The sequence below is a fragment of the Pyrgilauda ruficollis genome, unplaced genomic scaffold, assembly GCF_017590135.1.
Source record: "Pyrgilauda ruficollis isolate IOZ18807 unplaced genomic scaffold, ASM1759013v1 scaffold4, whole genome shotgun sequence".
Taxonomy (NCBI): domain Eukaryota; kingdom Metazoa; phylum Chordata; class Aves; order Passeriformes; family Passeridae; genus Pyrgilauda; species Pyrgilauda ruficollis.
The window spans coordinates 8,968,802-8,994,948 of record NW_024525489.1 but is presented as its reverse complement, the minus strand read 5'-3'; the positions used below and the strand labels follow the sequence as shown (position 1 = coordinate 8,994,948).

Genomic DNA, 26,147 nt, shown 5'->3' with positions numbered 1-26,147 from the left:
AAGAAGATATGAAAGATGCTTTCAGCATAAAAAGCACTAGCAGGTGTCCTCGCCTGATAAAGGTCTCTCCAGTTCTGCTGGGAAATCTAGCCAACAGTTTAGGCTGACTTCTTTTAAAAATTTAAAAAAACCCATAACATAGTCTTGGGAGGTGATAGAAAATCAGGATCCTGACTCGTGAACCTGGAAACAGCAGAATTAAATTGCATTCAGAGGTTTACCTTCTGCTCTCTGCCAGGCTTGGTACCAGCCTCTTTCCTGGTATAATTACCTGCTTATTGGCCAAAGGGCAAAACCTTGAAAATCTAGTGGCAATTGGCCTTAGGGCTGCACTTCAGCCTGACCGAGAAGAAGCTGAGCCATCATGTCCTAAGGGCTTGTCCTAGGCAGGGCTGGATATTTGACCAAAACTGTTCTGACTCTCTAGGACCAATGCAAATCATATGCTAAGCACATCAGAGAACAGTCAGATAAATAACATTGGAAAAGCTGAGAGGGGTTGGCTGTGTAGTCAGAGAACAGTCAGATAAATGACATTGGAAAAACAGTGTAATTGGACAGCTTTGATGTTTACCACAGAGAGCCTGATCATAGGCATTTGCCAGAATTATTCAGTTTTACCTCTGGATATATATCTGAGGGCAAAGCTGCATTCATGTATGTAAAGAACTTCATAAGGCTAAGAGCTTCTTGTCTTTTGGCACTTTTTTGTATTACAGAAACAAAACCCAACCCTATCCTGCAGCCAAAAAACTAAAACCAGGCAAAAGCCCAAAAGTGAACAGCATGGCAGGAGGCTGCCCATGCCTCTCTCTTCTGTGTTCAGGGGTTTGTGCTGCCTCAGAACCTGCGGAGTACCAGAGCAGACCCACACACTGTGCCTGCATGACAGATGTGCTAGAATTCGGGGGCGGGTTGGTGGCCACAGCACAGCCCTGGTGCCCCATTCCCTGGCCAGGACCGTGCAGCTGAGCTGCATGGGACCTGCCAGCCTTTGCTGGGAGAGCAGAGTGTCTGGGCCAGCTGGGACTTACTGCCTTCTGGAGAAATTTGTTCTTGTCACCCTACTCCCAACACATGCAAGTGTCTAATACTTGTTTGAACTTAATTTCTAGTCAAGAAATACTGTATTGTATGTATCCCATGTTTTGTGGGATTAGTCTGTGATGGAAGTGTGTTTTCATTTAAGAATGGGATTAAATAGCTACTTTGTTTCTTCCTAGGAGGATGGGAAAGTATCCCAATGTATCTTTTCTCTGAGCGTCATTATTTGACACATTTTGGGGAAATTAGTTTTATTCTCCCCTACCCCCCACAAAAAAGCAGACTGTTTCTTCAAATGTTTCTCTCAAAGAACATAAACTCTGTAAGCCTCTTCTCTATTTCTCTGAATTTTCGCATTATTTTCATTGATGGAAGAATCAAAGTAGAATATAACATTCCTGTGCAGAGTGTATGAAGCCTGCTGCTGTTGTGTTTTCCAGTCCCTTACATCCTGCTTCTTGTGCAGGCTGCTGGTCCTGGCAGCTGCTGGTGCCAAGCTGAGCAGGCATGCACTGAGGGATCTAAACCCACAGCCAATTCCTCTGTGTGTGATTGCAATTTAATTAGCACTCAGCAAGCTGCCTGAACAGGTGAAGTGATTATTTTTGGTATTTGCCCCTTTGTGCTGCCACTATTTTCTGAATAATTTCATATTTTTTTGTTACAATAATCCCCTCTCCATCTTGTTTCAAGAAGGCCAACAAACATAAGTGTTATTAAGTCTCTGTATGGAGTAGGAAAGCTCCTTTTGGTGTTGCCTAGCATGTGTGAGAGTGTAGATAATGAAACAGTTCTGAAAGGTAGGATGTTGTATTGCACTAAATTCTTACTGTAGGATAAACAACTGACACTTACAGAGTCAGCATTCTTAAAAGCCAAATTAATGTTTGGATGAAAGTTTTAGTCATGATGGGAAGACAGTCTGCTCACGTGAGAGGACTTGTTTTCAGTTCCTTGCTTTTGTAGGTATACATGTGGTATATTATGCATAGATAAATATTTATCATAAGCAAAAGATATTTTTAAATACATATATTTAGATATATGTTTATGATCCTGATGGAAAACTTCAGGCACTAGAGCCTTTGCATTGCTGCTCCTCTCCCTTCCCTCCCACACACAGCATGTGTACAATTCCTCTGTTCTCTCCCTTTCCAGATGCAGCCAGCTGGACAGAAGCAGTCTTATGGTGCCACAAAAATTGTCCAGTGTCCATCTCAGGTAAAGCGGCTTCCTTGTTATTCTGTGATTTTATTTGTTCTTTGCAGAATTTCCAAGTTTTCAAATACTGTTGTTGTTTTCTGAAGTTTTTGGGAATGTGTGTTTGCCCAAGTTACTGTGCTGTGTTCCTAAAGTTCATTGACACAGAGTCTTTATTTTCTATAGATGAAGCTCTGACAAAAAGAACTTTTGACAAAATTTAGTTAAATAATTTCTGTCAATTTTTTTTTTTTTGTCCAAAAATATATCTAGCTAATCTGAATTTATTAATTGCAGGTATGAGGTGCATTATCAATATTCAAATTTGTGTCACCAATAAAATTGAATCCATATATTTTATATAATCTAGATTTTCTGTGATTTGCCTCTGTTGCCACGTTTTATTCATTTAGTCCCTGGAGATGTCAGTAGTCAGGATTGGAGCATCTCATGTTCAAAGAACAGGTTCTTGTATGCTTTTGCATTTAAGCTCTGACTTCAATAATTTGGTAGTGATAAAATATTACTGGCATCCAAAAGATTCTGAACAGCAATTAAAATATCAAAGATGTAGAATTTTATGTTTTGTTTGATGTTTAAGGCAGGAGGTGGTGCTGTGCCTAGAGCATACCTAGGACAGGGCTTCAGACCAGGGCTTAACTTTCAAGTCTAACCTGGTTTACTTCATTGATGCAATGTTCATTCAGAAATTAATACTGTAAAGATTTTTTCTCTCAGAAAATGTAGCCAGAAGACTTTAATGTCAGTTGATGTGTTTCCACCAGCGTTGGTAAACATACTCTCTTCACTCTGCAGGAAAATCCATACTTGTTTACATACAGAAATAGTAACTACTCCTCTTCCCTGAGGCCATCAAACCACAAAGAAACACCTCAGGTATAGCAGGACTGTTTGCATCAATGGACTGGGTGTGTTCCAGGGAGTGGGGCAGCTGGGTAAGAGCATGTTGTAGCCTAAATAAGCAATGCTACCTGGGAAAACTAAATGCAGAACTCCAGCTTTTTACTTCTGTGCTGGACTAAATAGTCAGATGTTTAATAGCACATTCTCTCCTTGGTGAGTTCTGTAGAGTGTGAGTAAGATAGGTGTGTTCAGCTAGCCTAAAGTGAGTCTTTCCTTCAATTGTAAGAGCCTATGTTAAATATCTGGATAAAAATGTTATTTTCCCTGGGATAAGAAGAAAGTGAAAATGGGGCTATTTAGTCTTACTATGGAAGAAACTAGATTAGATCCAACTACTGTGTGGGTCTGATTTAGTCTTGTTTATTGCCATAATAAAACAAGAATATGGATTTTTATTTTTTTTTGGTGAGATAGTTTCAGACTAGATGTGTGGAGAAGAAGACCCATGATTGTGTTTTTTAAGTCAGAGTACTCTGATTTTGAGAAGAACTTGGTGTTCCCAAGCAGGAACAGAGTGAGTTGATAATGTTCATTTTCATGCCTCAGAACACAATGCCTAGACCATCTAGACAAAATGGCCTGTTTGTAACTGGAGTTGTGAGATGCATTTCTGCTCACATTTTAATATAGTGCCATCTGTTTTGTTGGTTACCTGGAGTGTACAGACCTTGACATGAGGCAATGGTACCTACCACCTTGATTTTTGGAAATAGCTGTAGTGTAGGAGGTGTTGAGGATGTAAGGAGCAATGTTATGTTATGTTTGTGGCTGTTTGTTGCATTTTTTAATTAAAAGTTTAAAACCCCATCCAGAAAAATGGGACAAGACATACAAGTATCTTTTACTTAGGCAAGTTATCCTACTGAAGGAATACTGCAGAGAGATTTGGAGCCAAAGCACATCTTTGAGTGCTTTGCTCTGGTATATTGATGGTCAGCCCTTTACTAACAGTAGATTTTGGGGATATTTCTGTCGGTAGGCTGCAACCCAAAAGAGCCAGGAGGGCAAACCCTTGGCTGCACATACAGGACTGCATATGCAGAAGGCAGGCTCGTGGCCTGCTGACAAGGTATGGTTTTGTGCTAGGATATTTCAAACAGGACCTTCAAACAGTTTCTTGCAAAGATGTTCAGGATATGGGCACACCAAATGTTGCATAGCTGAGCACAACATGGCTCAGAGTCCAAAACAACTGGCCCCACTGGTAGGCAAGAGTTGTGCTGCACTTGTAAGGCTGTACAACTTCTGAGCAGGCTGAGTTTGTGTCTGCCTCCAAAAGGCATAGACTGAGGGCAGGCTGAGCCGGGTAGTTGTACACAAAGTACCTGGGGATTCCATTAATCTAATGCTCTGAGACGTAAATAGTTTAGCATGACCAGAGTAGAGTGAGACTGATGTGAAGTTTTGCCCTGTCTTTGCAGGAGAGGAGCTATGGAACAAACATGCCCTGTCCTGACCGGGTTCCCTCTGATGCAGTTCCAGTTTCAGGTATAGTACTATGCCTTTTTGTCAGAGCTACTTCATTTGATGACAGAAGGAGAACAGACTTTGGTTTATTCAGGAGAAGTACTCTTTTCTTTGCAGAAGTACACTTTGTTGACTGTGGTTTTTAAGAGTCTTTTTGGAACAACGTGAGTGGTTGTACAGGAAGATATGAGTTCACTACCTCAAAGGTGATGAAAGTTTATGCAGCTGCATCTTCCATGTACAAACAAAGAAGTGACAATGGAAAAGATAGGAGGCAGTCAGGTCCTTCATTTCCAGGGGAAAAGAAACTGTAGGGGGCTCTTGTTAATGCAAAAACCCATATGGAGTTGCTTGGGTAGGTTTTGTCATTCCTCAGAATCTGTGCTGGCACCAGAGCTGTGCCTGCTTTTCAGTCATTTTCACCAGTTAAATGAAATTTGAGGAAGAACAAATGCAAGACTGGAATCCTGCTGCCTCCTTTGTCACGTAGCTACTGCCCAGCTATCGTACCAAGAATAATTTGTGATTTGATGCCTATCAGTCTCTGTCATTCTCAACTGATGCTGTCATGGATATTAAAAATTCTGTCTTTGCAATTTATTATGCTTATTCTGAGGAAAAATTTTAATAACCATCACAATTTGTAGTTTTCTTTTGTTCTTTCCCTTACACTACCTTTGGTTTTGTTTATTTTTTTAGTTCATAATTTGAAACCGGCAGATATTCGGGTGATTGCTGCCCTAGGAGATTCACTCACAGTAAGTAAAGATCACTAGATAGCCATTGATAAAGTTAGCAATGAAAAACTTGCAATGAAATTTCTGATTTTTTAATCTGGGAAATTGTATACATACAGTTATGCCGCCTTGAGCTAAACACGTTTTTCACATTTTTTTTTCCATACTCCGCCTTGGCTGATTGATAATCAGATCATGAGTCTAATCTGAGTGCACAGTTCCCATTTGGAGTCCACAAGAGTGCCACACAAGGAAGAAATATAAGATTAGATTGTGTAGCAGCAGAACTATTCTGCAGTAATGGACTTGCAACGATTGCTTTTCTTTACAATTTCTTTCAATTTTTGGCAGCTCCCAAGGTATTGGCCCTGAAAGCTATTAGTGAGCTGCTTGAAGAACAAAAAGTTGTGTATCTGATTGTGTATAACTGTGTCTCTGTATATTATGAACAGTATATATATGATAATACCAAAGCAAATAAAGCCATAGTGATTCATACTAACTAAATACATGATTAAAATTGCAATAGAACATCAGGTGTGTCAAGTGGAACTTGCCTTAAGATTTTTTTTATTTTAACACTATTCCTTGCACTATGTAAGCTCATTACCCCTTGTCTGGTTGTGATTCTCCAATCAGTGGTGACTGCTTTACTGCTCATATAATAATTCATGTTTCCTACATGTTCTGTGCTAATTTTCACATTTAATCTTTGTAGTCTTTTTCCTTGGAGGAATTGGGAAAGACATAAAATCACTGTACAACTTTTTAATGTGAGCAACATTATATAAATTATTAATTCAGAACCACTACTGTCATATTTATTCCTTATGTAAATTTAGAGTAATATGAATATTTTGAACATTCTCAAGTAATTTTCCCCCACTTGATCTAATCATGAAGTTGATAGGAGAGAGTAGTTCACTGGAGTGGAGTTAAAATACCTTCAGCCTTTGAACTTCTTGAGAACAGGAATCTGTTCTATTTTGGGAAGATGACATAGCTTGCTTCATTAATGTGCTTTTAAATTATTCTCACTAGGATCAGTCAAAGAACTAGTTACTGTAGCAATGCTTATTTTCTGAAGGTGAACTCTTTTTCTTCCTCCAGGCAGCTAATGGGGCAGGATCCAGACCCCATGATGTTCTGGATGTCCTGACTCAGTACCGAGGTCTTTCTTGGAGGTGAGTCCCAGAAATTTTCCCCTCAGTGGGAGGGAATCCATTTTCTTCAGTTTTGATCAATATAGTTGTTTTTTGTAGCAAATGAAGGCTTGTGGAAACTGGATCATTTTGCATGACAGCACATGGCTGGACTATTACTCATGATAAAGAAAATACTCCAACTAGTGGTTATCTAGAGTACAATGTAGCATGGGTGGAACAGACCTGGGTACACAGAAAAGTGGGGTCCTTGTTAAGAAGTCCTTTTTCAATCTCACGGTTGTAGAAGACCCTGGAACGGGGTCTTCTAAACTCCATTGCCATTGCATCACTTACCCATTCTGCATTTCTGTCCCTGCTCTTTCTGTACCCTGTCTGCTCTTGCCCAGTGTGGCCCACATCACCCATGTGTCTCATTTAAAATGTAGTCTACAAAAAATATTTTCTGCTGTTATATGCAGTATCTCTTTCCTTGATCCTTTCCTAGTATTGCTTACGTCATGAAGAACAGTTTATCAATTATGAGTCAATACAGACTTTTACATATGCAGCATGTTGCTAGACACATCAAAAAGACTCTGGAGAAAGGCAGTCACGCTCACTAGTGAATCTGCAACTGTATAATTTAACACCAACTTGTCAGACTGATCTTCTGTTAATAATTTTTTACCAATCTAAGTCACTGCAACTTTAGAAGAAGTTTAAACACCTTCGGAGAATCATAGGATGGCCTGGATTGGAAGGTGCCTTAAAGATTATCTGGTTCCAACCCCCATGCCATGTGTAGGGACACTTTTCACTAGACCAGGGTGTTCACTTTTCACTAGACCATGGTGCCACCATCCAGCTTGGCTTCAAGCACCTCCATTTGCACTTCAAATCTGTTCCAGATTAAAGGGACACTATGGAGGTGTTCTAAGTCAAACATTTTGTATTTTGATCTTTAATAGTAATCCGTTGAGATTTTTTTTGCAACAAGTATGCTAGTATTTTTTCAGCATGAAGGAGAATAAAGAGCACACAGACATAATGATGCATTTCACCGGTCTAGGAGTATTCTTCCAGTTGAGTGAAATGTGAGTGTGAGGAAGGCAAAGGTATTGATTTTACTTATCACTCTGAAATATATGCTTTTAGAACTTTCTGTTTTGGTTAGATTTGTTAACTAAAAATGGAAGCTATAAATATTTTAATATAGATACAACTGTAGCAAAGGTGGCAGCCTTGAAAAGAAAATCTAATTTCAGCTGGGTTTAAACATATGCCAAAACACGTGAAGGAGCTGAAAGGACAGCTGCTGTACAGGGCTTCTAATATGATTGTTCTGCTGGAGCTGAGTGTCTCCGATGTGTGCCCCCTGGGACAGGCACCCAGAGCGTGGCTGGGCTCAGCACGGCCAGCAGCGTGCTCTGTGCCTGTGCGGTAACCCCAAAAGGGGGCACTCTCCTACCTTGTCCATTGCCTTGCCGAGTCCATCGTACCTTACCAACACTTTTTTCCTGTTCTTTCTTCTTAACAGTGTTGGAGGAAATGAAAACATAAGCACAGTTACGACACTACCAAGTAAGTGGCTTTTCATGTAGATTTGATAAATATGTGGTGCCTGCTATTATAAAAGGAGACAGGAGAAAAAGGTTAAAATTTGTAGTGTGACACAAGCAATCCCTTTGTGTTTAATGTCCACTGCTGAGTAAAAGTTGCTTAACAACCAGGCTGTAATATGCTGTGCATGACTTAACTATGTGTTTTGTAATTCCTAGGTTTTGGTTGTTTCAGTATTTTCTGTTGGTTATAGTTCTGTCTAAAATGTGTTTGGTTCCAGATGAATCAAAGGTCTTAACTCATAGCCTAAAGAAACTATTTTGACTATATGGGAAAGTTGTTTTAGGCAGGGGCAGAATCACATTACAAGATCAGATTTTACATGCTTTTTAAAGGTCAGGACATTTTAGATCTGAGGTGTTTGTAAGGCTGGTTTGTAACCTAAGATCTAGAAGGGAATCTGGGGTCTTTGGGGCTAATACATCTGGGGCCATCAGGCTAAAGGATCTGATCCCAACCTGTCTGCAGTTAGAGCATGATGACATGAGATTCTCCTGCCTGAGTATATGATTACCCAGCCTTGCTTACCAGGCAAAAAGGCATTGCTAGCCAAGATGGTTGTGTTAGGTCATGACATATCTGAATTCATGAAATTCAGATCTTGAGGGTAGGGAAATGGTTGTATGGTGATGAATCTCCATGTTTATTATACTTTAAAAAAATGAACCTTTAATAGCTATCGCCTAAAACTTTTAATGGTCTTTTACTAAAGTCTAACCTTTATTGCCTCATTTGTTACCTGCTGCAGGAAACAATATTTCAGGGTGCTGTCTCTTTCCGCAGATATTCTTCGTGAGTTCAACCCATCCTTGGTAGGGTATTCCATTGGCACTGGAACACAGAATTCACACAATGCTTCGTTAAACCAAGCTGTGGCTGGAGCTCATGCAGAGTAAGAGGAAAACATTTCATTTTAATAGGAATTTTATTTTTTTCTATAAAATTCCTTGTGAATAAAAAATATTTGCCTATTAGACTTAGTGTGCTCCTGCCCAAACCCTGGACTTTGGCAGGAGCACAGTAAGTCTAATAGGCAAATATTTTTTATCCTAACTGTAGCATGAAGGCAAAGAAATGTGATGAGGACTTTGACAATGATTAGAAAAACTGCAAATAAATTAGCAACAAAAGCGATAGTTTCTCTGACATTTTCAGCCAAGAAAGCCACAGCATTTTACAGGCACTACTCAGAAAGCTGTCCTGTTGTGAATCAGACAAAAGATATCTCTACTTTTTAGGAGATATATTCAAACCCTCTTGTCATCAGGACCAAGAGTTTGTGTAGAGATTGAGAAAGTTGTGGGCTGTTTAATTCCTGGTCTGCCAGAGCCGGGAATTATCTAGAGATAACTGTGCACCCTCTTCAGTGCAATTCATATCCTACTTTTTTTTCCACTGGTAGCTGTTCTTATAAGACCTACTTCAGTGCCTTGGAGCTGGATAATAACACTGGTATGAGCACAGACGCTTCAGAGCCATGTCTATTGATAGCATCTGTCTGATGGTGGGAAGAGAAAAGTGCATTTTCTTTATAGTTGTTAAAAGAGAAACTATGCAGCATTTGCAAAGTAGCCCAGTGCCTGTTGGATGCTAATTATTTTCTCTTTTTTCTTTTTCCATCACTGTCTCAAAACATAGCCTTTGTTGGCGATATCATATATTACATTCAATGAAAATTGGACTTTCTTTGGGGTTTTTTGGTTTTTGATGTCCATTCATGTCAGCTTTCCTCTTTGCTTTGTTACCTGTGTAGGATTCTTTCTTTAAATTTTTATTAATGTATTTTATGGTTTTATTTTTCTTTTATTTTTAGGGATGTTCCTGAACAGGTTAGGAAACTGGTGGACCGCATGAAGAATGATACTGTGAGTTCAACATGTCATGAATATCTTTAGAATGAAGTGACAGAGCATCATTAGTTTCTAACAGACCAAAAGCAGATCTCAACAGTGAATGCCAAACTTTAAAGTTGTAGGTACAGCAGGGTACAGCATAAAACTTCCCAGTACAGAGCGTGAGTTCAGTACAAAATAATCTATAGCTTAATCTTAAATGAATTTGTACCACCATATGATAGCTACTGTCAAACCCAAGCAATTGTAATCTTTTCATCATTTTTACTGCAAGTGGCTATAAATGCAGTACTGTTGCTTCTGCTTCCAACCTGTGTCACCCTTTAAGATAACAGAACCCTTTCTCTGTGAGGATTTTGCTGTGGTGCTATTAGTTATCTTGTAAGCAGGTGGTTTTTCCAGCAAAAATGATACATGCTAGGATGCTGAGGGCAAGCTTTTCAAGTAGCAAATTGTGTGGAGTGAACATGAAGTGAGGAAGGGACTTGTTTTCTAAAAAAATAAATTAGTCCCTTCTTTCATCTAGTCATCAGCTGATTTTTGACTTACACATTTATTGTTATGAATTATTTGATTAATGGTCTGTAAAATACACATTAGGTTGAGGATTGCTTACATATTTCTCACCTCAGCTCGTGCTTTGAATGTTTGCTATTTGTAATTTGACAAATATGCTATGCAATCAGTGACCTAAGTTACACTATAATAGTTTGGTTTTCCAATGGCTCAGCTGAAAAGCAGCCAAAAAGCCTTCAAGTTATCTGTGTGCATGTTTAGTGTAAATACTCTGGTGTGTACATATTGGCAAAAATATTTGCAGTACCTTCCTTCTTTGTTCACTTTCTTGTAAACAAGATTTCCATCTGATGGATGCGTCTGAAATGAGATTAGGAGCAGCAACTTACAATGAATGGTTGTGTGGTTTTCATTCAAAGTTTCTAAACCCTACTCTGCCAAATTTATTGGCCTGAGAAAGCTAACAGAATTTTATGGAAATATCTTTTATTTAGGTAATAAATGTTTTTCTATAACTCGTGAAGTTCCTTCTGAATAGAAAGCATGCAGCAGTAGATATATGATCTCATAGTAGAGGTCATATATCTCTGATTTAAGAGATCATTTTTACCCCCACTTTTTAAAGCACTTGTTGAGTGCAGGAGGAAGTTTCTCCTTATTTTTGAATTTTTTTTACATTTTGAGACCAAACTACTGAACAGTGTGTTTACTAGCAGGGATATATTGCCTCTAGCCTTTGAAGAAAGGTGTTTTTAAACCACTGGAGGCTGATGCACAGTTGGTGCTTTTCTTGCTTGTGTTTTGCACTGAAATTAAAGCATTAGAATATTGAGCACAACATCCTCAACATGCTACTAAGCATATCCGAACCTTTGCTCAAAGCTAGGAAGGTGTTTATTTACTGTAGCATAATGACCTCGATTTAGCTAGCTATCCCTTTGCAAAATCCTTACAGAAACAAAAAGTGCTGCAATATTTTATCATTATTCTTAGATAGAGTTAATATTGCCCCACTGTTCTTTGCAGTTTGTCTCACAGCAAGTCTGAAATATATTGTCCCCCAGGGTTTACCAGCAGGATAGCTGCATTATTGATCACACAGTAAAACACATACCATAATTTTTGCTATGAAGATGTATTTCTAGGACTGCAGAAGAGTCACTCTGTATGCACAAGATATTACTGAGAAAAGCATACAGATAGATTTTGAGCAATATTTTCCTGAAGCAAATAGTTTTCCATGATGCCATTGATATTGTAATTCTGGTTTAGATCACAGCAGTTTCTACATCTTCAGTCATGACTACAAACTTGTTTTTGTTGTGGATGCCTAGGGAATGATAGCCACGTACTCTGAGAAATGGGAAATTTGTATTTAGTATGTTGCTGGCATCTCTCTCCTTTTTTTAATTAAAAACTTCTATTCCATCTCCTTCTCTGTGCAGAGAATAGATTTCCAGAATGACTGGAAGCTCATAACACTTTTCATAGGAGGAAATGACCTCTGCAAAATCTGCGAGAATCCAGTAAGTTCCCTGCAGCATGAACTGGGCCAGTCAATCCACAGGGTCTTTATGCATTGCAGGGGGTAAGAGGGAGGAACTCAGTGGGTGAGAGCAAAATAACATACATCTTAACTGTGCAGCTCTGGAATGTAACTGCACTGAGACCTTCATGTTGCTCAGCATGTTTCAATAATGTTAGAGATACCTTTAGAACACCTGTAAATTACATAATTGTTGTGACTTTGTTTTGCTGCCAGCTAGGATAACTTTTGTTGCACAGTCCCTTTACCTCCCGTAGATAAAATACCAAGTGTTTTTACTCCTCTTTGCATTGTCACACTCCTTAGTCTTACTTGATACTCTCAATATTTTCAGTGCTGTGGGAAAAGTTCTAAGCACTAGCTCATGCTAATTCAATTATATGTAATGTAGTATATATTATGTATATATAGCATGCGTACAGTATCTGGCCTTTGGTATGTATGATTGTAGAGGAGGTGAGAGGCTGTGGCAGACTCCTCACTTAGTGATGAGGGTTACCTACTCACAGGCTGTTGAGCACATACTTGTCATCCTTCATGATTAATTTTGGATCAGGAAGAACAGCAAAGCAGCACAGTAAGATGGTTATAAATCAAGGAAGGAGCAAATTAACCATTCCTACCTTCTGCTGTCAACCCAAACACAAAGTGCCTGTTCACGTGACTGGGGTGGGTGGCAAAGAGAGTGTGTGCAGCTTGTGCATCCAAGATCACAGTCATCTTTGTGTGGCACAAGTACAAATAGTGCCAACCACAGCACTCTTGGTGAGCTGTGCCTTAGGAAATGAATAAGGGATCTGAGCTGTCTGCTTCTATAGAGTAGGCAAGTGGGGCTCTCAATCAGCTTCTGCATGAAATTAAATGAGAGAGAAAAAAGGCTGAAAATAAGACAGGCATTTCTCGTAAGAAAGTTTATGTGGCTGTTGTAGTCCCACAAGTGAAAAAATAAGTGTTGGATTACTTGAGACAATAAAATTAGAGTGTTTAAACCACTAAAATGGAACAAGGAAACGTTGGCACTGAAAGACAAGTATATGAAGTGATTTCATTCCCAGCTAAATACGTAAGTTTTGCCAGTTATTATTTGTGGCAGGCAAGGAGCATATGGGAGACATGTTCTAATATTCCATGCAGCAGAAATAAACTTACTTTTACACAAACTCATATTCTCTCCCATATCTGGCCCCTGTTAATGAGTTGTTAGTTGTGCTTTTAAGACCAGCCCAAGCAAGCCTAGGAATTGAGGATGTTGTGATGTCTTATAATACCCTGTGAATTTTCACCCTCACTGGTATCCAATGGCTGCTGGATCTTTTCTTGCCAGTGAGATGGCTGTGATGGGAAGGAAGAAAAGCAGAGACAGGACCATTTTGCCTATGATTCTGTTACCTTTGACCCAAGAGTTAGAAACATAAACACTACCGTGAGAGACTTCGGCTAGTCATTCTTGTCCCTGCCTGAGTAAACTAATAATAAAATTCAACCATCTTGTTTTAACAGGTACACTATTCTCCTGAAAACTACACCTACAATATACAAATAGCTTTGGACATACTTCACAAAGAGGTAAAGCAAACTTTTCTAGTATGTGGGAGCAGGGATTTTGTTCTGTTTTCAAAGCAGTCACTGATTATTGATTAACGATTTATTTCCTTGCTTTCATCTGCAGAGTACTACTGTATCCAGAGGTGTTTGCTCACAGGAAAATCTTTGTGAAAGGCAAAAAGGGCTGGTGAAGCTTTTTACCAAGGGAATAAGGATGTTCTTAGTTCTAGCTGATGTGCTGTGGACAAATAATATCAAAAAACATAACAATGTGGAGCAAACATTATTAACTGACTGGAAAATGCTTTGCTTGTTCTTTAAACTGCAAATAAGTATATTTTTGTGCTCATTAAGAGAGAGATTCTGATATTCAATATGAAGAATGATAAGAATACTTAAAGAGATAGCAGGTGTCTGGGTCGTGCTGAGACCTATAACAACTTGTTTGGACCTTTTTGAAGCCATCATTTTCAAGTGACCAGCTACCAACATTTAGAATAGAACTAGGCAGTGTAGGCAGGGGCTGTAATTTAGTATTGCTTGTGTGGGGAATTAATTATTGAGAAAGTACTTTGAACACCTCTGATATAAATAATACACAATGCTTGAATCAGCAGGCTGCTACCAGGGTCTGCTCTGGCTGTGCAGGGACAAAACCAGCACCCTGTGCTCCAGGAGTTTGCTAAGGATTAGTTTGTTCTCTTGGCAGGTTCCACGGGCATATGTGAACCTGGTGACGATGCTTTACATAGTGAGGCTCCGGGAGCTGCATCAATCGAAAAACAATAACTGCCCAAAACTGCTTATGAGGTTTGCAGATGATTTATGTTACAGCTCTCATTGTTGTTCACAGTGGCTGAAACGTCTCCATAGGAAGTTTTTTCTTAAAGGGAAAAGGATCTAGTATTTCAGACTACCAAAAATCTTTCTCTGTGCATGTCCCTACATTTTGGTTTCAACACAGCATTTAGAAGATGCTGTATCTGTTGCTGCCTCTGTATCTGAGCCCTGCTGTTATTGCTTCTTATGAAGGTGCCACTTTTGACTCCACACTTACCTGCAAGTGACTTCAAGCCAGAGCAGAGAAAGCTCAGCTGGGCATTCTTTAGTGAAAATAGACAAGACACTAAGACACAAGGTTTTCTGGTTGTATTTACAGATTTACTTTTCTCAGAGTAAAGAAACTCTTGAAACTCTCCCTCTTGCTTCTGCAATTTTCAGTCTCTGTAATCTCATTGCTGATTATTAGTTTTATCTCAACTTAGTGTCTCAAGTAGATGTTTTGGATGCTTCATTGTGCCACCTGTTGCTTTATGGCTCAACAATCCTTTCCAGATCAGTGTTAGTCCACTACTGAGATGGCAGGCCTGCACCCTGAGTGGACTTCTGGTGACTCAGATAGGGTCCAGCATTGTTCCCTGGAGTTGCTTCTGGCAGGAGTTGCTTGTTTTCAGAAAAGCTGGTACTCCCAATAGCCAGTTGTAGTTCTTTTAAAAATTTTATTTATTTATTTTTACAAAGGTTACTGGCTAGTGTACACAGGTATCTCAAGACGCTAATCATTGGACAGGACAGTTAGCAAAGCCTTTAAGATTAGATTGTCTCACAGTAGCTGTAATCTTTCCACATAATTTAAAGTGCCATGCTGAATTTAACGTTTGCCTCTCTGGCAGCAAGCCAAGTTTACAGGGTGATAAGCAGAGCCCATGTGGGACAATAAATGCCATTCTACTGAGTAGAAGAATCACCTGAAAGAGGTTCTTGATCTTGAAAGACTTCTCTTTTTATTCTAAGAGTAGCAAACAACCTAAAGAGATGTGTCTACTAATGTTGCCAAACATATGTTTCTGAAACTTCTGAAAACACAATTTAGATTTGTACTCTTCTCATATACATGTGCTGTGGAAGTAAAAGCTTTTGTTAGTTGGTCTCCATTAAGACAAGTTTAGACACAGTAGGGATCTGTGTATATTTCTCATGTATCCACTGCATCTCTATACGAGGTACTTCTCTAAGAGCTCTCTCAGGGATGCTTTACTATGGTCACACTGTCAGGATATTTGAAAGGAGTCCTTCTTCTCATTTGCATTTCTGAAGTAGTGATGGGGCATGCCCAGGAAGATGGAACATCCCAAAAATACCCTTGTGCTAGAAAGATCAAAACCTCAGGGGAGGGATAAAAGTGGCCAACATGAGTTCACAGAATCTTAAAATGTCTCAGGTTAGAATGGCTCTCTAAGGATGGAAAATTCTGCACCAGTCCTGGTGATTGTTTTGGTGCTCTACCAGCCTTGCTGTGATACACTCTATAACCTCTGACTCTCTCAGCTGATTAGAATGAATTTGTGGCAACTCCATCTTGAAGGATGCTTGCACAGTTCTGCTGAAGTGTATTTGTCAACAGTTTTTTGGGTGGGTTTGCCCCAGGTGCCAGCCAAGCACTCCCACAGCTGCTCATTCACCCTATCCCAGCAATGGGGAGAAAACAAGGACTGTGAGCAAGAAAATTTGTGGGTCAAGATAAAGACCGGGAAGTCACCTACCAAATATCATTGCAGGCAAAACAGACCTGATTTGGGGAACTTAACTGTATTTGTTGTTCATGAGCATAAACATTTAATTACTGATTCTGGTATTGGGAAATGAACAAATAAAGAAGTTGAACAGTTAAAGCACCTGTCCTCCCTCCTTCCCAGGTTCAATTTTTCTCCAAGCATCTCTCCCCCACCCTTGTTACTGTCACAGGGTACCCTCAGCCCCTTCAGTGAGGCATGGCTTGGGGTCTGGATCTGGTATCTCTCTGCCACTCCTTCCTGCTCACTCTTGTCCTGTGCTCCAGCATGAGTCCTGCACTCATGCACATCCACAGACTGTGGTCCTTTCCAGGAATGCCTGTTCTGCCATGGAGCACCTCTTCCCTGTTCCTTCTCTCGTTCTCTCCTCTCTCTCTGGTGTTTTCTGCCCGTTCTTAGGTAGGTTTTCACAGACACCTCCAGCTTGGCTGAGCAGCTCAGCCATACCCTGTGGTTGGTTTGCTGGAGCACTGTCCAGAACCAGCAGCCCTGGCCTCTCCTCACAGAGATGACTCCTGCTGCTGAAACCTTGCCATGGGCACACAGTGTGGTTTTTGGTTGCATGGAAACTTTTTCTCACACTCTGTTCATTAATTTATCCTTAATAAATGTGTTTCTGCTTAAGAATTGGGGCTATGAAGAAACTCAGGGGTGAGACATAGTGTGCTCATTCAATGGTCTTTCAAATAAATTCCTCTCAGAGCCTTTAATCCTGCAGCTTATCAGCTTGGAAGCAAGGGGGGGAAAGGAAGAGCAAATCTCAGTGCCATGCTCTTATCCCACAGGATCCTGTGCCCTTGTGTCATAAACCCTAAGAATGATTCCAATGAGTTAAAGGAGTTGATCTACTTTAACAGAAGGTATCAGGTAAGGCACATTGCATTTGTTAGAAGTTTGATGACATCCTTCTGCTGATCAAGGGACCACAGATGAGCTAATTTGAAAATGGGGGATAGTTTCCACTCATTCTAATGATGTATTTGTAGTTGTGGTTAAAAAAAAGTAGGATCTTTACAATTCTATTTCACTAAACCAACAAAACAGATGAGAAGAATAATTATTACAGAGCCATAGAAAGTAGAGTATGTCATAGAGTCAGCAGTTTTTGGATCAGTTATGTTATTGAAAATCAGGCTAAGTCAAACAGCATGTTAACTCAGGAACAAGTGTGTCAGCCAAACCAAAAACACTTTGGTGGAAGATGTTCTGGAAGGACATCTTTTTGACAGAAAACCTAATCCCTGAGCAGGCTGGCAGTCCTTGTCAGTCAGGCAGCCATCCCGAGGCTGCCTCTCTGCAAAGGAGCCCGGGATGGGTGTCTCAAAAAGGCAGCTGCATTGGCTGCCTGGCACAAGCTGAAAACCTTCTGCAGGAGGGAGGGGCAACCCCTGGGTGAGGTGTTCAGCTTGATGAGGTGAACACAGAAGAAGGAACAATGACAACTTTTCTTTGACTCTTTAGGAGAGAACCCGCCAGTTGGTGGAGAGTGGAAGGTATGACACGAAGGATGATTTCACAGTGGTTATGCAGCCATTTATGACTAATATAGAAATGCCAAAAACACAGGTAAAACTAACAAGAAAACCACATCTGCATTAAATCCTGGTGAAATACCACTGACTTTTCAAAATTGTTTCAGCTGTAAATGTCGCTAGCAGTTTCCTGACATAGTAATTAATTATTATATTCAGTTACCATCCAAAATTGCATGAAATGTTTTTACAGAATGTGAGATACTGGGCAACAGGAATACAGACCTTGATTTGGGGTACTGCAATTGGACATGCATGAAGTAGATATTTTAGGTCAAAATCTTCATCAGGAAGCACTTGCTCTACATTCCCTATACATCAAGTCCTTTACAGTACTTTGGTAAATGACCTTTAGTATGAAAACCCATATGTTTCAAAGGACTGTAATGTGTAAATCTCAGGGGAAATAAAGAAATTGATATCTCTGCCCAGGTATTCTGTACTCAGAGTCACAGTGGTTTGTAGTCCTTATTACTTTGGGAATAGTGTATTAAAGAGTTTTAAAAGGCTTCTTAGTTCTGAGTTACTAACTTTCCCTGGCCTGGTTTAATTCTGTTTGCCTGAGAGGCCTTTGCAGGTACTTTGTTTAGAAGTCTGCTGGGTTATCTCACTGGAAGGGAGAAGACAGAATACACAGCTCGTTGCATATTTGCTGCCTGTGTGACAGCACCTATCTTGTTTTCTAGGAGGGGTGGCCAGATGCATCATATTTTGCCCCAGATTGTTTCCACTTCAGCCAAAAGACTCATTCCCAGGCTGCACGTGCTTTGTGGAACAACATGGTAAGATTTATAAAGGTTGTGTTACTCTCTCCTTGTTCACTTCATCCTGCCCTTGGCAGCAAAACCCCCCCTGAGATCTGCTAGGTAGCCATATCTCTTCTGAATTGTGTTTACAAAGGGAAAGAGTGATCATATGAAGAAAGGTCACCTGAATTGTTAGCCCAGTCATCTCAAACCAGTAAATCTCGGGGTGTGTTAAAGCTGGGTGTGTTCAGGCTGTGTCTCAGGAAGATGATGCCTGCCAGGCACATTGACCAGCAGGCCACATTCCAGGTGTATGGGAATTAGCCTCTTCAGCACACAAAGAAACAGTGCATGGGGGCAGCTGCCAGCATTGGTGCAGTGCCCTGCAGTTGTCTTGCTGTGCTACAGAGGTGGTTTCCAATGACTGGCAGTGCAGCATCACCCATTGCTCTCTGATACTCATCTGCTTTTCCTCTGTGCATCCCCTTTTCCCCCCAGCTGGAGCCTGTAGGGGAGAAGACAGATAGTCAGAAGATAGATGATGAGCTTGTCCTCAAATGTCCATCTGAGGTAAGTTACGAGGGTGTCTGTGTTTATGTGGAGGTGCTGGGGGTGGCTAGGGCTCTGTGGGAGCCTTTATGCAGTGCCTGGAGCTCTGGCTCTGTGAGGGTGATCTGCTCCTCCCCACACAGTTTGTGCCACTGCCATCAAGAACAGCATGAGCACTCACCCAGGAGAGGATGGAGGGCAAGCAGGAGTCAGCTTCCTCACAGTCACACATCACTGGCGGCCAAAACACAAAGGAAGGGTGTTTGGCCTACCTAACCAAGATCATCAAGTATCCACACTGAACGGCAGAGCTTCAGTGGGGGAAAACAGAGCAGTGATGGTACCAGTGAGGATAGCTCTGCAGGATTCACTGGGAATAACTTGTGGTGGGGCCACAAGCTTCTTGTGAGCCACACACAGCAGGGTCCTGAGGGCATTCTCTAACTTCTGTTATAAAAATATAACCCAGATTTACACTGTTGCTACACAGGTTTTAAAAAGGCCTTTTATTTATTTATTTATTTATTTATTTTTAATCCCAGTGTTTTATTTGCATCAAGCTGCTAATCATCTACAGACATCTGAGAACCGAAGTTGGGGAATGGAAATCTCCATGTGTTCCTCTGTTGCTTTGCATTGATTCAGATTGCCTTGTTTTGTAGGCTGAGCCATTCCTGAGGACATACAAGAACAGTAATTACACATACCCTAACCAAACTCCAGTAAGTGTCAACATCACCATCCCACTGTTACTCTGCTGCGTCTGTTCCTGTATGGTAACCAAATGAGTTATGTTCTGCAGCACAGGGGAAATAAGTCTTTGGCCAGAGGGGCTTGGAGGCTGAGTGCATAGCACAGGTAGGGAGGTACTCCTTGAGTTAGACAAAATACATCAGAAAACACCTGTAAGAACACATGCTCAAACAGCACTTTTATCAGTACAGGACACTGTACTCTTCTGAGCAATACTGAATGTGACTATTGGATTGAGTAACCAAGACTTGTCTGTTAATTACATGCTGAAGAGGCTCCGGTTTATCCACCTGGCCTCTGCTGGGAAGATCCTAGTTTCTACTGACTGTATTTGCTAGCCAAATGCTCTTCAGCTTTCTTTTTCTCTTTAGAATTATGGAAGCCAGCTGCCATGTGAGGACAGGTCTCCATCCTCTCCTCCTGCAAGTTCAGGTAGTCTTGCCTGCTTTATGTTAAGGTTCAATTACCTTCAGCTGTCCTTCAAGACGAATGTTAATTTTTTGCTGAAATGGTTGCTGGGCTGTGAAAAACATTGCTCAGAAAGGATGCCATGTTTTTCAGCAGATGCTTAACAGATACAATGCCACGCTGTCACACAAGGTAGCATCCTGACTAAGTATCTTCGCTGAACTCACTGCCAGTGGAGAACTTCAAAATAACTTGTGATCAAATCCAGATTTGTGTGCTGATATAGCTTATAAGCTATTCCACCTAAATGTCGTGGAAAGAAACTGGAAATACAGCTTCATTCATGTTAGTCTGGAATTTAGCAGTACTCGGTTTTTCAAATAACTTCCTATTGTCTTTTCCTTAGTCTTTTGAAGTCTTTAATGTGCTGTTCCTGCTTTGTGTAATTCTGCATTGTTTTACCTTCACTTTGGTGCTGGATATTGTTTGCCACTTATTGTTTTTTGCTCCTTGCTCTCCCACCTTTTCGGTAGCGACATTAATCATTGAAATACTGAATAATATGCATATGTTGGCGCTACCATCACAGGAGATGGGCTGGAAAGAACTTCTGATTTATCACTTGGGTATTGCAAAAACAATGTCACAGAACATCACAATGACAATGGCATATTTCACATACACAGTAAAGGAAAAAAAATAGCTATTTCTTAACCAGGTTCAACTGTATCTCTTTCCATTGCAGTGCATTCCTTAAAGCCAGCTGATGTGAAAATTGTAGCAGCCCTTGGGGATTCTTTGACGGTAAGAAGATGGTGGTTTTACTCCTGGTAAAACTACAAACATGTGCCTGCTTTAGTGGAGGGGAAATAGCTATTGTACCCAGAAACAAAGATCTGTTCATTCATGGATTATAATAGATCTAGCAGCTGGATTAAGAAAGAAGGTGTCAGTCTTCCAGTGCTCCATTCCCCCCCCACAAATATTCACATGCTTTTGAACTCCAGCAAAAACACAGGCAAATCCTTTAAAGATTTATTTATAAAGAATCCTTTAAAGAGGTGCCTAGGTAGTTTGCTGGATTGGAAGCAGAAGAGATTAGATGCTGTTGAAATGAATGAGACACAGCACAAGGCTTAGGTTACTTTTTAAAGTAACCTTAACGTTAATATTTTTAAAGTTAGGTGCTTTTTAAAGGTTTTTTTTCTGCATAAGAATGGACTGATGAGCCTGTTTTTCAGCCTCAGTTCTTTCAGGAACAGAATGCAGCTAAGTGGTTTGGGATAATAGCATTTTAATAATTTTAGCATTAATGAGATAAGGAAATATGGGGTGAGAGCCCTCTGACTCAATGCACTTCAGAAGATATTTAGTCATTTTATTGTGCCTGTTTTAACTCTTAGCTGATTTCTTGATCACGATACAATTCTTGCTGCTGATCATTATCTTTGGTAGTCAAGAAGGAATATGTTTCAAAATCCAGACATCCTGTATTCCAGTTATGCCTTTCTGCCTTATGTTTTCATACTGGTCAAAGATTGAAATTCTACAGCCAGTAAAAGGAAACACTGGACACAAAGATGTAACTGGAACATAGGTTTCTCAGAATCTGAGCCTTAACAACAAACACATTGTGTGTACAAACTGTGAGCCCTTTACAACTTTCTGGCAGACTTGGTGTTACAGCTCCCACACACAGGAGGCTACTGAAATAAATAGAAGCATTTTGATATAAACCTGCGATATTAATAAACGAAATATATTCTGTACATGGTTGTGATTGCTGTATTGTAATATCTAGGGCCCTGCAGTGTTTCTGCTTCTAAGTATAGTCTGTAGGAGCTGGGAATAAAATCTTTCATAGAACATGCAGTGGTGTATTGCTGTCATAGAACTGCATTTGGCCTGTACATAGTCATTCTGAGCACCAATCTTCTGTTATTTCAATAAAGTTTATGCATAGAAAATGTAGTATTCTGGTAGTATTAGGTTTAATCTAAGGAAGCAGCAAATAGGCTGCCTAGTACTGTACTCAAGTACTAATATGCACCTAGATTTAGAATGAAACTATACAATCACAGCTGTCAGGAGCTCTGCTGCTGAATTCTGGAGGTGTTTTAGGAGGAGCGTAGTTGCTAGCTTGCCTCTTCCTTCAGGGTAAGTGTAGAGAGTGCTTCCTCCTTGCTCTATTTCTGTTATAAATCTTTCAATTTAGCACAATGTTTTTCAAATTGATATATATGAGTTATGGTGCTTCTTTCTGATACATGCTTATTTTCTCTCCTGAGTTTATGTAGTGTTTCATATCATTGGCCATTTTGTGTGTTTGATTGAGATGTTTTCTTCACTGTTGACTAATGCAACCCTAAAAGAGTTATTTTGCTCATCTAGACCCACATCTTTGTTCCACAGTTCCATCATACATTTTGTATGTCATATATACAACATGATGCTTTTAAATAATTATTAAAGGTATTGTTGTATCCTTCAGGAGAAAGGTTTGGGAAAAGTCAGATGCCTTTTAAAGCTTTGGAAAACATCCACTCAATTAAAAAGTAAATAAAACAACCATGTAATTCTATTTAAATTAGTAAATTGTATTTGTTTATGTATTTGTATTGCTAGTTACTATTGCATTAGTAATTGTGCTTTAATTTCATTTGGTTAATGAAAAACAATGTCCAGGCTGGTTCAGGAATTGCCTCAGATACCCTCCAGGACGTGATCACTCAATACCGAGGACTGTCTTGGAGGTAAGTCTTCAGCCAAGGTGATGAAGAGATGTGTTTTGGGTCTTTCAGCTGTCAGAAAACTGAAAAAAGGTTGCTTCCCAGGCTAGCACTTCTTGAAGGTGTATCAAGATTTTTTCATAAGGGTAGCTTTACAGAAAGCATTTTCAGCAGTGGATTTTAAGCAAGATTTTTGATCTCTCTCATGCTTTCATTTTTGGCTGCCTGCAACAGTTTGTATTTTTATGTTGGGATGTCAGGTTTAAAATCTACAAAACAAGTCAGAACTGGTTGATTTGAGGACTTCTCAAAGTTTTCTATTTCTGAACTTTTTGTAGTGTCATGGAAAATAGTTTGGCCAGAGGACTTTTGCCACTTATAGCAACACACAGTCGTAAAAGACTAAATTGTTTTGCTGTTGTGATGTAGCTCTATTGATATTGACTGAAGCAGTTCTGTGCTGTATTAATACCTTTGTGTAAGCTGGACTGTGGCCTCAGTATGTCCTGTCAACGCAAAAGCGGGGGAAATCTGTCCCTGTGCGGAAAGCAGGAGGAGTGAGGAGCTACTGCTGAAGTTCTCTTGTCACTCAAGGGCTGTCTGTGTTTGGTGTTGCCTTAAAGGGGCTTCATGAGGCTGGAATGGGCCTCAAAGTTGACCTTCTAATCTGCAGTACTTAAGTATGAATTAAGTATTTGAGTATGAAGCTATGTCAGGCATTTTTCTGCCAGTTGATGAATGATTGACAGTACCCCTGTACATCTGCAAGAGCATTAAATCTTTCTGACAAGCATCTTCAGCACTGAAACCTCACCTCTTCTCCCCAACAGTACTTCCACTTCTGCCATCTCCATGCATTCTGATAAAATGATAGTTACCAAATTAATAACCCTTTGCTTTTCCCCAAGATGTGTAGCAGGTTTTCACTTTGTTTATTGCCTGTGTCCAAATAAGAGGTCAGTGACTGGGATTTTTCTTTCTCATTTTAGTATTGGAGGAGATGAGTCGTTGAAGAATGTGACAACTCTACCTAGTAAGTGAATGCTTTGCTAGATATGAATGGCAAGATTGAGGAGATGCAGTGGACTAATTTCTGGTAGATTTATAGAGAGTTTTTAAGTATCTCAAAGCTGCTTTAGTGTAATTAACAAGAACTACCTTTAAAAGAAACAGCATGCTACGATTAAAAAATAAAATTAGTGAATTAGTGAACTGCATTAGTGAAGCTGAGAACAGATAGAAATTGCCTGCTCTCTTTTCCCTCTCCCTTTTCAACTCTTTGGTGAGTATTATTTGAATTTCTCAGTAACCTTGTGATGTCCGTGCTCATGATGTACTCAACATTTGCTTTTAATAAATATTCCATCACAATTTTTCCAAAATAAATATTTGCATAGAGTAGGCCTCTTTGGTAAATAATGCTGCCTTACTCATACATGTAACCTGAAGGGAATAATTTTTATTTTCTCTTCACTGAAACCTGCAACTTTACATAGCTCAGTCTATTGTTAATGTAGAGCCACTTGACATTCAGTTTGGATCAGCTGTAGCAATAAACTTCCATTCGAAGAGGCCAGTAAACTGTTCCTGTGTGTGTTGACCATTATTTTAAGCCAAATGTAACAGGAGTATAAATTGAATAAACAATTAATTGATTAATTGAGTCCTATTACATTTGCTAAAGCCCTTGCTAAAATGTGGTTAAACTTGGTCTTTGAGATTGAAGTAGATTTTATAGTTTACAATGTGGCCGTGTTCACTTGCAGCTGTAAGTTACTCTGCCAACTTCCTTTTGGAAACTACTATGGAGAGCATGGTGTGACTTCATCACAACCATGCACCTGAGGCTTTGTTCCTCACATTTGTCAATAGTATGAGATTTTGCACGGCAGTGAAGCAGACCCAGATACTTCAGCTGAAAACCAGCTCCGGCTGAGCTGAAGGACCCTTCATGCTCACTTCACAAAGTCAACATCGTATGACTGATAATTTTGTTTTAGGCTTTAACCGCTACAACTTGAGAGAGAACTGCACACAGCAGTCCCCAGTTCTGCTCATCTTATCTGCTGGTCCCAGTGCAGGGCATGGCAAGCACACTGCTGTCTGAGTCACTGCAGCTGGTGGCCCCTTTCCCCACTGCTTGGTGAATCCATCAAGGTTGACCAGCAGCAGTTGTGCTGTCAGAGAGCAAAACTGTGGCAGTGCTGGTGTGTTCTTCTAGTCCCTGCAGGCTGGAGTCTTTTTGCCTTCATTGTCACCTCTGTTTTTCAGACATCTTTCGAGAGTTCAATGTCATGATCACGGGCTACTCAACTGGTATTGGGAATGAGAATGATTCCAATGCATTCCTTAACCAAGCAGTTCCTGGAGCACTGGCTGAGTATGTAGCTTTTTGTTTTACATTTGTAGGTGATGGATGCTTCATTTAATTGCCTTTCAACTGTCTCATGTGCTGTCACAACTTGCTCTGAAGAGCAAGCAGAACCAGTTGAGTTAGAGTGGAAATTGGCTCAAAACATGTTAAACGTATGGGTTTATTTCATAGCTGAACTTTCAAATGAAACTAACAGTCCTCATTATGAAATCTACAAACAAGAAACTGGCAGAAACAGTTGGGAGGTTTCTACTCTTTCTGTTCAACATCTATTCATTTATCTATTTATCAGTCAGTAAATCTCTGAGAATGTGAATGTTTTTAGAAATTGGATATGTAATGAATTGATAAGAGAAACTAGGAGTAAAACAGGATGAAGTCTTACATAATTCTGGCCTTGGATTTCTGGATAAGCAAGCAGGAAAGGACAGGAGAGAGATGGGGAAAAAGCCAGTCTAGAATCTTAAGAAAAGATAATTACTAATCATCATCCATGGGTTTTGGTGCATTGCAGACCTGCTACAGTTGGAGCCCATTCTGCCAACATAATAGGGATTGTAATGTCTTGCAGTCACCTGAATTTGGCTCTTTGCTTTTAGTCACACCTGGGAAGCTGCATGAGTTGAGCTTTTCTATATTGCTTATCCTAGAAATCCCTGGATACTTATTCAAAGTCTGTGCTGTTTAATTAACAAAACAGATGGCTGCTTGAATTCAGTCATAGTTTGGGCACAGAATCTGGCAGACTGTGCCTAGATTTGACATTGTGAGTTGCTATTACCCAGACCTTAATTTGTTTGTTTAAAGAAAAATTCATCTTGCTTCCCAAAGGAGTCTTGGAAGTGAAGTTCAGAAGCCAAGAGAGGTGTTTGTGTTTGCTGTATCT

At 40.0% G+C, this 26,147-nt stretch overlaps 1 protein-coding gene across 1 annotated transcript in view; it reads left to right on the top strand.

Annotated features, from left to right (window-relative positions):
- The window catches only part of PLB1 (phospholipase B1), an 86,663-nt gene that overhangs the window by 28,055 nt on the left and 32,461 nt on the right, over window positions 1-26,147 (top strand). Inside the window, exons 18-38 of the mRNA XM_041477094.1 lie at window positions 2,203-2,265; window positions 3,061-3,141; window positions 4,590-4,656; window positions 5,335-5,393; window positions 6,483-6,556; window positions 8,055-8,098; window positions 8,921-9,029; window positions 9,951-10,002; window positions 11,952-12,032; window positions 13,553-13,618; window positions 14,307-14,407; window positions 16,956-17,037; window positions 17,632-17,736; window positions 18,389-18,484; window positions 18,947-19,018; window positions 19,660-19,719; window positions 20,122-20,182; window positions 20,904-20,962; window positions 22,844-22,911; window positions 23,877-23,920; window positions 25,159-25,267. Of these exons, the coding sequence (XP_041333028.1) occupies window positions 2,203-2,265; window positions 3,061-3,141; window positions 4,590-4,656; window positions 5,335-5,393; window positions 6,483-6,556; window positions 8,055-8,098; window positions 8,921-9,029; window positions 9,951-10,002; window positions 11,952-12,032; window positions 13,553-13,618; window positions 14,307-14,407; window positions 16,956-17,037; window positions 17,632-17,736; window positions 18,389-18,484; window positions 18,947-19,018; window positions 19,660-19,719; window positions 20,122-20,182; window positions 20,904-20,962; window positions 22,844-22,911; window positions 23,877-23,920; window positions 25,159-25,267 (1,553 nt within the window). The remainder of the gene's footprint in view (window positions 1-2,202; window positions 2,266-3,060; window positions 3,142-4,589; window positions 4,657-5,334; window positions 5,394-6,482; window positions 6,557-8,054; window positions 8,099-8,920; window positions 9,030-9,950; window positions 10,003-11,951; window positions 12,033-13,552; window positions 13,619-14,306; window positions 14,408-16,955; window positions 17,038-17,631; window positions 17,737-18,388; window positions 18,485-18,946; window positions 19,019-19,659; window positions 19,720-20,121; window positions 20,183-20,903; window positions 20,963-22,843; window positions 22,912-23,876; window positions 23,921-25,158; window positions 25,268-26,147) is intronic.